Source organism: Micrasema longulum, unplaced genomic scaffold (genome assembly GCF_059751315.1).
Source record: "Micrasema longulum isolate JH-2025_06_02 unplaced genomic scaffold, ASM5975131v1 h1tg000183l, whole genome shotgun sequence".
NCBI classification, from domain to species: domain Eukaryota; kingdom Metazoa; phylum Arthropoda; class Insecta; order Trichoptera; family Brachycentridae; genus Micrasema; species Micrasema longulum.
This window is the reverse complement of record NW_028277388.1, coordinates 224,992-236,340: the sequence shown is the minus strand read 5'-3', so window position 1 is coordinate 236,340 and position 11,349 is coordinate 224,992. Positions and strand designations below refer to the sequence as shown.

The following is an 11,349-nucleotide window of genomic DNA, read 5'->3' as shown; positions in this document are numbered from 1 at the left end:
GATGGCTACGAACATAGCAACAAATAGAATAAACTCTAATTTTTGTCTCATGTTTATTTAATCCTTTTTCATGTGATAAAAAAGGATACCACCATATTGATCAATACATATAGAAATCGGGGATACCAACCAAAACACCAGTAATATTTTGACAGTATTCTGTTATTTACTTCATGCCATTGTCAGCCCATCGATCGGGCTTATATGAACGCAGTACGCTGTCTTAATTTGACACATGAATTACATATTTTAACTTTGGAATTGTTTCTATGATTAACATTTTTGACAGTTGACAGGATTTGACGTTCGATTTCAAGATTTCACGTTTTTTAACATTTTACAACTCGTGAGAAAGTTTTAATTCAGTCTTTATGTGTAGGAATTTATTTTCAATTTAATATTTGATTGTATAGTGCATATATTGTATGATTTAAAAATACATATTAAGTCAATAATGGATTTGAAGGAACCTCGAAAGAAGAGACAATGCACTATAGAATCTCAACAACCATTTCCTATTTTTATTGAATCAGAGATAGGTATTTCTATCGAAAATTGGGTACCTATTATTTGTACTGGGCTTTTCAATGGTTTTGGTGTAATTGTGAAGACACCAGCTGAAATAAGCGCTTTACATAACATGGGAAATTTTGGTAAAGGCTCAAATTCAAGATCCCGACCATACATAATGAGAAATCATTCAGAGTTGCCGAGATTTTTAAAGAAACGTCAATATTTACACAGAAAAAAGTGGATGAATCGAATTGACTGCAGTAAAAACAGAAGTAAAAGGTTATCAAAAAGTTCCCATAGTGATTTGCTAGATGATATTATGAAACTCAATTCGACAATAGATAGTGTTGAATCTGTTTGTAAAACTAAAATTTCTGATTCGAATCATTTTGTTAAAAAATCTGAAATTATTGATGTTCTTTCGAGCGATGAAGAAAATTTGGCCCTTAAAAATAGTGAAACTTTAGATCTTACGCAACCCAGCACAAGTGGTAATGATGCTCCGATAGTCATTAACATAGAGAGTGCTAAGTCGATGACTGATGAAGTTTTGCAGCCAATTCGCAATGATCAAAGTGAATCGATTGAAGACATAAAGACGATTCATGATCTCAACTTCCCCTCTAACTCAGTCATAGTCTTGCCCGATAGTGATTCCGAAAAAGATGATTATTTTAAAGACTTAAAACCCAAATTATATGTTGATCAATCAAATTTAGAGGAGCATTTAGTGTTGACTTTGCAGGAAGCATATTTCTTGGCATACGGATTAGGCTGTCTTCAAATTTTAGATGAAAATGAGAAACCACTTGATTTAGACACAACATGGCAATTGTTTTATAAATCACAGCCAGATTTTTGTAGGAAATACATTGTTTATCATTATTATCGTTCAAAGGGTTGGATCGTTAAACCAGGGATCAAGTTTGGTGGTGATTTTCGTAAGTTTAAGAAAAATATTTATTGTTTAATATGGATATGTTTTTTTTTTTAAATAAAAATATTTGCGTTCTTATGATTTACTCAAATATTTCAATTTTGGGGCCATTTTCAATGATTTGTAACTAACACTTTAAGAAAATGGGAATCAATTTGGGGTAGAGTGGGATTCGAACCTCAGACCTCTGATCCATGAGTCCAAAACACTAGCCAAAGAACCTCAATCCGATTCAATTTGATCTTTGTAAAAACATTTAGGCCATCTATTCATAGCTATCATAATGAGAAAGTTCAGTAGTTTTTTTTTTATTTGTTAACAGACTATTAAACTAAGCCAAAAAAAAAAATATTTTTTATTTTTATACATCGTATTATTAGCGCTACGATTTTTTAAAGTTTCGTATTTCTGATATAACTACGCGTGCAACGTCGGAGGTTCTTTTTCGGTTATTCTCGATCAATTCTTCCCATCGGTCCATCCACGGCAAGCAAACCGGAAGTCTTCCATAACTCACATATCATAGGTTGATTTATATGAACCAATGACATCATTCAAAGTAGTTCGTTTTAATTAAAATGTTTTTTATTATTTTTTTCGTACATTTTCAGGAAACTTTTCTGTACAATTGAATGCTCCAATTTTACCGCGCGCAAGAAAACATTTTTTGTATCCAATTTCCTATATGGCTGAAGTTCCTCATTTACAATTTATGGAGAAATTAAATTAACCAGTCACATGAAGAAATTAAACGCATTGAGTTTTACAAAATCTGTAAAGTAAAAACATGATTGTACTTTTAAAGATATATTTCCATTCCTTTGATTCACCCAATATTTCAATTTTGGCGCTGTTACGAGACCGCAATATATTTTTTCTGTTCTTTAAAAAAACTTGTGTCTTTATTGTGAATATGATAAATGGTAAAAACATTTTTACTTTGTTCGATAGAGGAGCTAACTAGACATCATAAGCATTCAGGTCTGATTCCGTAGTATCAAATTACCTTATTTACGGCTTTATGGAATTGCTATATTTCTCGTAGTGCTTATATTAAGAGATGCAATTTCTTATGCTCATAAATTGAGCAGTAATATTTTCATGCTGGTCAAGAAAAATTCTGAATTATAATATTATAAACAAACAGTTTAATTATTTCAGTATTGTATAAGGAAGGGCAACCATTTTATCATGCCAGTTACATAGTACTAGTTGAAGTTGTTGAAACTCATGATTCAGCTAAACAATCTTGGCATTCAAAATATGACTGGAAAAATATACTAGGAACCATCCGAATGGCTGGAACTGCAGTAAAAGTGAGTTATATTTATTGCAAATATGATTTTTCATTAAAAAATAATTTCTAAACAACCAATAAAAAAGCCAATATTTACTGTGATATAATACAACCATTTAAATTTTTTTATTAACATTATTTTAAACATAAGATGCATTGTGGTTTAAGTTATAATAATTTATTTGAATAAATATGACTTTATTTTTGGTATGTTAAATGGTCACCTATGTTTTTTTTAATAAATTCCGTAGGTTGTAATTTTTTCAAAATATTTAATAGAACAGATTTTTAGATTTTTGTTTACAAACATTTTGTACTTGCTCAAAATATTCTCGATTTATCTACCTGGGCCCCGATTACAATGGGAAGTTAACATTTATCTTCAATTTTATCTACAAAGTAAAATTAAGTTTTCTGTATGAAAAGCATTGTATGCATAATTTTTTTTCTTCTAAACATGTTTAATTACAGGTTACTGACGAAGATACTTTAAATGTTCATGCAGATATACTCATTTTTGTACACAAATATCGGTTTTTCTTTATAGACAGTCGAAGATAACTCCGTTAACTTCCCATTGTAATCAAGGCCCTGGTATATAAAGAAGTGTAACAATTTAAACATAGGCAAAGTGGTGAATGTTACACTATGTAAAGTGGCCACTTAAACCAGCCAATGACAGGTCGTAAGCCCTGTAAATGCCTAAACTACTTTATTCTTTTCTCAAAATTTTTTTTCCGCTGTTGCAATAAATTTTGATCTTAATAGTTCACTAGGGAGTGTAATCCAGTTTTGTGTACAAACATTTGGATATGCTCAAAATATTGCTCGTTTAGTTTACTAACTCTCTTTGTTTTTAAAAATTATAACAAATACGTGTGATTTCAGGAAGTAATTATTGCTCGTGTCATTGTACCAACTGGTGAATCTCTGGATATGTTATGCAAAAACATTGATGATTTAAAAAAAATTAAAGTATTGGAAGTTTTACTAAGACGGTGGCTGTCAAAACAAGAAAGACTTGACTGGGATCGGGATGGAAAATGAAAATTCACAAATAGCGATTGTATTTATTTATTTTTGTTTGTATAATGTTCTAAATCATTAAATCTTACTTATAAAAAAAAGCTTAATTGACATTACTCTGCGGAAGAATGTTAGTTTTTAAATCTCTGTGTTTTTTTGGTATTCCTGTCTGCCTATATTCACTTCTTTCTCTTAAATACTGACTTTGGCAGATAGCTTTGAACTCTTCATTTTGATACCAATTTGTTAGGCAATCTTTAAGGTTTGTATTTTCTTCTCTGCATTTAACAACCATCAGCAATGATGAATCTTTGCAACATTTTTCAAATGCTTTGACTTGTGGAACACATTTTTCTGTCTTTGCCTTTTCCCTCATTAGTTTTGGTATGAGAACTTCAATTTCAACCTTGCGCAAAGATATATCATCGGGGTCCCCTAAAAAAAACTTCCATTAGTTTTTTTTAAAAATACAAATATTTTACAATGCCGATGTTTCTAGCGGTGTATTGATATCTATGTAATACACTGCTAGGAGTGAACCTAAATAAAACAAAGTAATAAATTATGTTTATTATTCTAAACGAAATAAACCTAAATAAAACAAAGTAATAGAATCTGCATATTGTTCTGCAATAAATAAGCCTAGAATAATAAAATAAATAATAGAATCTAACAAACGAAAAAAAAATCTCGACTTCCCCAACCGATTGACATTTTTAAATAGGCTCATTTGGATTATCATATTTTATCTGAAAATGTATTTTTTTATAAATATTGCAGTGATAACGGGCAGTTTTAAAAATAAACATTTTGCCCCGATTTATAAGTTTGTTATGCACGTACTTGCATTACAGTCTAGTAAGACGGATGAATATAATATTGGGTAACACCGAACTGACAAGAACCTTTTTTAAAGCTACGCATTTTAGCAATCATGCAATATTAAAGCGAAAATATTTGTTTTACTTTCACACAAGCATATACAAATATATTTTACCCAGTCCAAAAGGTCCCGCTGACATTTTATTTGGAAGTACGTGCGATTCTTTGGAGGCGGCCATCGTCGCTGTTGTTGCCATATAAGCGAAAACTCCGTGACTGAAGAATATCCGTGAGCTTGCATATTTGAGATTTTGGTTGTCACAATTTGTCTGTGTTGTGAGTTGTCATTTCGGTGCATATTCATATTTTTCAATAAAAGTATCTGTATTATTTTCATTTAAAGCAGTAAGTTGTCTATTTAAAACTAGACGTGAACCGGAGGATTCGAATTAATTGTCAGAGTTTCTTTTAAATTGTGATTTACCATACTTATCGAATTTTTATAGTGTGTTTAGTTGTTTTGCATGTAATCTCAGTTTTCTTTCTATTTTGTATTTATTTGTTTATAAAAAAAATAGAATATGGAACCGTAAGTGGTATTTAAGAAGTTTATTTTTTGTTATTTCTTGCAGAAAATGGACCGAATTTTGAGGTTAGGCGGAGGGATGCCAGGGCTCTCTCAGGCGCCCCCACCTACTGATGCCCCCGTAGTAGATACAGCCGAGCAGGTTTACATATCTTCTTTGGCTCTGCTAAAAATGTTGAAGCACGGTAGAGCCGGTGTACCCATGGAGGTTATGGGCTTAATGTTAGGTGAGTCATGGAAAATGATGAAGATTTGATGAATCTCATTGACATAGTTTGAAGTAATACATAGAAATAAACATGTTATTCTGAGAGTTGATTTTGTGCAAGGTATATTTTTATTAAGAATTAAACTAAAAAGGTATCATTATCATCATCCCCTTTTCGCATCCAGTAATGCATAGGACACTGCATTGGTTAACCAAATGCAGCGTATTTCGATAATCTGTTCCAAGAAGGCAAAGTAATCACAGTCTTATGTTCAGGTGCTAGTTCAAGAACAATGAAATACTGCAAATCAAAATGTATTTTTAAATCAATATTTCACATCCACCCTACCAGGAATCGCACCCAGGATCTCAAATGGAAGACGAACGCGTCAACCACTACACAACGAGGCGGATTTATCTCCACTTGATTTCCTTAATCACGACTTTTACTTAAACGCAGCCTTTGAATCGAAAACACTTCTCCAGAGTTCTGGTACTATTTACACACGGAGCAGTTATTCTAAATCTGCCTGAACACAGAGTATACCTGATCTAAACACCTGATATTATTTATGGTTATAATAGTTTTTGCAAGCAAAATTTTTACAATTATAGACACAGTTATTGTTTTGTTATTATCGGTAAAAATTATCTTAATATACGTATAAAAAAATTAAATACATATTTGCTAAATAGTATTTTCAGCTTTCCTGCCCGATTTGTATTAATTTGTGAAAATTATGTAAAATAAAAAGAATGCATTAATATTTATGCTTTATTAAAATAAAAAATTTAAAACCAGCGAATCAGACACATAGCGCAGTTTTTATCAATCATAAAACAATTGCTGCTTTGAAAATTAGGTGAATTCGTTTGATCTGGTTTGTTAAAAAAGTGTGACTAAATTTTGTCTTTATAATTAATATTTTTTCAATAAAAAAAAACATGTTTGAAGAATAGCGGAGTTATTGCATGCAATAAATGTAATGGTAGGTTAGTTTCTACTGTTTCATTTTGTAATTTCAGGTGAGTTTGTAGACGATTATACGGTACGGGTTATCGATGTATTTGCCATGCCACAAACAGGGACGGGAGTGTCAGTAGAGGCCGTCGATCCTGTCTTCCAGGCCAAGATGTTGGATATGCTAAAACAGACAGGTAGACCAGAGATGGTGGTTGGTTGGTGAGTATCATATTCTATATCTTGTACTTCCATAAGTTTATTTTCAATATTTGTAGATATTTTAACACAGATTTGCATAATTTTTTAAAAGTTCGGATGTTTACAGGGCTTATGACCTGTCATTGATTAGGAAGTTTATCAAGATTGTATCCATAAAAAAAACAGATAGTGACCTTCTTCTTCTTCGCAGTCGCAGTCTCAGTCTGGGGTTTGGACCGCAGCAAAGTCCTGCATCTCGTCCTCCACTGGTCTCTATTCTCTGGAGCCCTCTTTAGCTCGATATATGAGGCGCAGCTTAAGTCCTCGCATATTTACTCCAAATACTCCCGTTAGGGGCGCCCTCTGTGATTTGTCCCCTCAGTATTCCCTCTATTATGTCATGCAGGAGACCCTCATGGTGCATAATGTGGCCGATCCATTAGACTCGCCTCTCTGAAATGGTTTTGATTAGGTGCCTAAAAACTAGTTACCTAGACATTCATATTGCCTTTTCAATCTAGTGCAGAAGGATTCCCGTCTACAAAGATTTAGACGAACTCAAAATATTGTTAATTATTGTTTTGTTCTGTGTTTGTTATATTTTCTTGCTGTCACATAATGTTGATGGAGATTATAGTGTTCTTGTAATACATAGATAGATTTGTTAAGAAGTATATTAAAAAAAAAAAAAACTTTTGTTTATTTGGCTGAATCAGCCAGATGAATCTCACCCACGTGAATAAAGATTTCAGCACTTTTACTCTACAAAAGTCAACAAGTGGAAGAGTTGAGGAAGTGTGGATGTTTAAACGTAGGAAAAATGGTGAATGTTACACAGTGTCCAAGGTTTTTTTTTTGTGTAGTGTTTAAATTTTTATTGGAAATTATGTAAATTATGTAATATTTTTTACTATAGCTATTCTATGGTAATAAATAAATAAGGATCATTTTCAAACATTAAAATAATGTCACATAGTATTTTTTACAATATGATTTTTATCAATATGTACTTAGGGGGCACACATGGATAATATTTTATTATAATAACGATTGTGGTTATCACCAAACCATTTTTTGTTGTTGTATAATTCAATATTAACAAGTAGTCTTTATTTTGTTTTCCAGGTACCATTCTCATCCTGGTTTTGGTTGTTGGCTCTCTGGTGTAGACATTAATACTCAGCAGTCTTTCGAGGCCTTGTCGGAGAGGGCCGTAGCAGTGGTGGTGGATCCCATCCAGTCTGTGAAAGGGAAGGTAGTCATAGACGCCTTCCGCCTCATCAACCCCAACATGATGGTCCTGGGACAGGAGCCTCGCCAGACCACCTCCAACCTCGGTCATCTCCAGAAGCCCTCTGTACAAGCTCTCATCCACGGCCTAAACAGGCACTACTACTCCATTAGCATCAATTACAGGAAAAATGAACTGGAACAAAAGATGCTCTTGAACTTGCACAAAAAATCTTGGATGGATGGACTTACTCTAGCGGATTACAAGGAACACAGTTGCCTCAATCAAACAACGGTCTCCGATATGCTGGAACTAGCGAAGAACTACAACAAAGCTTTAGAAGACGAAGAGAAGATGACTCCGGAACAGTTGGCCATAAAAAATGTAGGCAAACAGGACCCCAAGAGACATTTAGAGGAGAAAGTGGATGTGTTAATGTCCACTAATATTGTTCAGTGTTTGTGTGCTATGCTGGATACATTAGCTTTTAAAGGATATTAATCTCTGCTTACTATTGCGTATCGCATAAATGTTGCGAATAAATGCGATACTTGCAGATAGACTTGTTTCCAACTTGCGGTTATTTGGAATCGTGTTCTGGTCACCGAAGTGGTTTCACAATATTCATTTATAACAAAATATAAACATTTTATCCAATCTTTACTATTATTCTACCCTGCAATTATCCCAATTAAACATATTAATAAAATTATGGTGATATAAAAGAATATCTTTAGGTTGTAATTATTTTCAACTCACTTTTAATGCAAATTAATGTTTTTTTGCTTAGAACAATTTTGTAATGTCCATATATGAGGAGGAATTATATGAATATAAAATCATTACAACACAACTAATTAAAGTGTTCCTTTATTAAAGAAATAAGGAAATGGTTTTTTTTTTTTTTTGGTTTCACTGATCTCCAGACAGCCTTCATACTATTGAATGTGGCGCCAACTACTCCCAATTGCACTCCCAGTTATTTTTGAAAGCTTTCTGTCACATATAATCCCAGGTATTTGGAACTCTCGACCCTTTCGATGACAGTCAGTGGATTTTGAGCGCCAAGGCACGAAGTAAATGGGTTTTTGCAATATTTATTTTTAAACCCATGCATGCGGAGTACCTATTTAGCTTATCTACAGTGACCTAAAGACCCCTGACTGAATCATCAATATTACATAATATCTCTGTTCTCTCATTCATTTCATGCTGTGATATTGCAAAAGTAAAGTTTGCAATTATTTTAAAATTTAGTTGCCACAAATGAAATTCACACAGAGAAGATAAAACGCCACATCATTCTGTCTTTGCATACAGACTTTGCTTCTTTTGCATTTATACATCTTCTCGTGTATGTACGCTGAGTATTTCTACTCTTCACATTTCCATCTTCAAGCATTTGATGGACTTGATCGTGCCATGTGTTTCTCGGTCTTCCTCGTTTTCTGTATCCATCAACATTCGCACCGTAGACCCTTTTAGCCATTCTTTCGCCGTCCATTCGCTTTGCATGCCCAAATCAACGCAAAGGCGATGCACCTTGTCCAGGAGCGACGTCGCCACAGCCCTTAAAAACTCCTGTAAGGATTTTATATCCCTTATTGATGAAGGTAGTTTATTGTCTAATTTTATTCCGCTTCATTGGTAGTAGCGCAGGGCTGATGTGGTCCCTAGTTTGGGAACGATGAGGGAGTTGGTTTCATCACCAATTTTTTGAGTATGTGCTAACCATTGTAGACTACTGCATAACCCACAAGGGAGTTTTTTCTCAGAGAAGTTCTCTTATGTTGAAATATTTGTCAATCTTAGCTCAGTAGTGTTATCTATTTTTTTTCTGCAGAGATTTGGACATATTAAAAATACCAAACCAGTCTGACGATGTTGGTCACGACGAAACCCTGTCACTGGTAAAAAAATTATAAAATAATTGTAAATATAAGTGGAACAAAACTATAAAGTATTTTTATTATTATAATATTCAAAATATTTCTAATAAATGCATTGTTTTTACTTTTTTCAACTGGATTCATTATAAGGATAAAGAAAACTATAAAAATGCAAATACACTGGAACCTCTTTTTACATGGGGGATATGAGCATTGATGTTCAAATATAGGGAAAATTGTGAATGCTATACAGTGTATTTTAAACCATTCAACGACAGGCCATAACTATGTACACGCCTAGACTTCCATATATATAATTATAGTATTTAGTAATTATAGTACTTAATATAAATAAATAAAAATATTAATTAAATAAATAAATTTATTGTTGGAGATCAGTAGGGTCACGTCGGCCCTAATGATCGCTAACAAAAATGCTACTAGGGTAATGAGTAATGACTCCCTAGTGGGTGAAAGGAGGGGTTTTGGTGAAATCCAGTGTTTTGTCTAAACATTTTACCAACTCAAAATATTGTAATGCAAAAACAATTCGTTATTAAAAAAAATGAATTGCTTATTATTTATTGCACTTTTTTTAAATTCAACATGACATCAAAATAAATACTTAAAAAAATGATTTATTATCACTTTCTTACATTACACTTCCAGTAGGTAAAAAGCAGCGTAGGGTATTCCAATAACGGATAGACGACAGAAACAAATAAACGAATAGTATAATTATATTACTGTTACGCATTGTTAAATTCATGTTTTTTTTAAAATTAATTTTTGGACCGTGTTATTCCGAAACCGTGTAAAAAAACTGCAAAACGAGGTTCCAGTCAAATACATCTTGAATGTTGAATGCGGTTCTAATTTCTAATGTACTTTAAAACTTTGACAAAATTTGTTAGATGGCAGTGTGTACACTAAACATACGAAATGAACTTGGCTTGAAATTTATTAGCTATCAAGTATCAACCGCTAGATGTCACCAATATTTTTTGTTTCTGCGCATGCGCAAGTTTGTGCGCTTCATCTTCACGTGACTTAATTTTATTTTGAAAAGAGCGGCGAAAATTGGATTTTAAATCCGTCATTAATACTCATAAAAATATTTGTCATGCTAAGAACTTGCTAATCTAAATACATCGGCTAGCGTTAAACAGAAACAGATTTAACATTTTGAAATGGTCAAGATTCAATAATTGAATATCCTATCGATATGTATGAGATTATTATTAATATTCATGTAACTTAACCGACTGTAATAACTCGATGTAAAATTAAGCATCTAAAAATAAGAGGGATGAACATTCAAATATGCTGGATAAGAGGACATGCTGGTATCGTAGGAAATGAGAGAGCGGATGAACGAGCAAGAGCCGCAACTTGTAAAAGAACGGCACCTTTCTTCTCAGAATTTCCTCTTAGCTTTGCTAAACGCTGTATAAAACAAAATACGCAGCAGCGTTGAGAGGATCATTACCGCGCTTCTTCTACAGGTAAAATCACTAAAATGTTTTTCCCAACGCTGGCTGATGCAGCAAACTTCCGTCATCATCACCAAAGTACTTTCGAAACGACCCAAATTTTTACCGGACACGGAGCTATGATAAGTTATCTATAAAGGTTTAAATTAAGGAATGATGACTATTGTCCATGCGATGATATTTCT

The 11,349-nt window shown here is 33.0% G+C and overlaps 3 protein-coding genes across 8 annotated transcripts; 2 read left to right on the top strand and 1 right to left on the bottom strand.

Annotated features, from left to right (window-relative positions):
• Window positions 1–271: 271 nt before the first annotated feature.
• On the top strand, window positions 272–3,916 carry Tsen2 (tRNA splicing endonuclease subunit 2). 2 transcript variants are annotated; one of them, XR_015825480.1, is made up of 4 exons: window positions 312–1,454; window positions 2,062–2,229; window positions 2,612–2,766; window positions 3,636–3,916. XR_015825480.1 is itself a non-coding variant. In XM_088243040.1 (3 exons), the coding sequence occupies exons 1-3, from the start codon at window positions 455–457 to the stop codon at window positions 3,792–3,794; spliced, it is 1,314 nt and encodes a 437-aa protein (XP_088099166.1). In that variant the 5' UTR covers window positions 272–454; the 3' UTR covers window positions 3,795–3,916. The 2 variants fall into 2 exon arrangements, 1 of the variants encoding a protein (XP_088099166.1); XM_088243040.1 differs by lacking the exon at window positions 2,062–2,229 and having other exon boundaries at window positions 272–1,454.
• Window positions 3,806–4,903, bottom strand: LOC148283883 (COX assembly mitochondrial protein homolog). Its single transcript, XM_088243047.1, has 2 exons — window positions 4,771–4,903; window positions 3,806–4,208 (listed from the first exon to the last, which is right to left on the bottom strand). Exons 1-2 carry the CDS (start codon window positions 4,850–4,852, stop codon window positions 3,877–3,879), a joined length of 414 nt encoding a protein of 137 aa, XP_088099173.1. The 5' UTR covers window positions 4,853–4,903; the 3' UTR covers window positions 3,806–3,876.
• On the top strand, window positions 4,611–8,439 carry Rpn11 (regulatory particle non-ATPase 11). Of its 5 annotated transcripts, none has more exons than XM_088243046.1 (4): window positions 4,611–4,884; window positions 5,228–5,408; window positions 6,416–6,572; window positions 7,677–8,439. In XM_088243046.1, the coding sequence occupies exons 2-4, from the start codon at window positions 5,231–5,233 to the stop codon at window positions 8,281–8,283; spliced, it is 942 nt and encodes a 313-aa protein (XP_088099172.1). In that variant the 5' UTR covers window positions 4,611–4,884; window positions 5,228–5,230; the 3' UTR covers window positions 8,284–8,439. The 5 variants fall into 5 exon arrangements, with proteins under 5 accessions (XP_088099172.1, XP_088099170.1, XP_088099167.1 ...); XM_088243044.1 differs by having other exon boundaries at window positions 4,794–4,931; XM_088243041.1 differs by lacking the exon at window positions 4,611–4,884 and adding an exon at window positions 4,909–5,000.
• The last annotated feature ends 2,910 nt before the right edge of the window (window positions 8,440–11,349 follow it).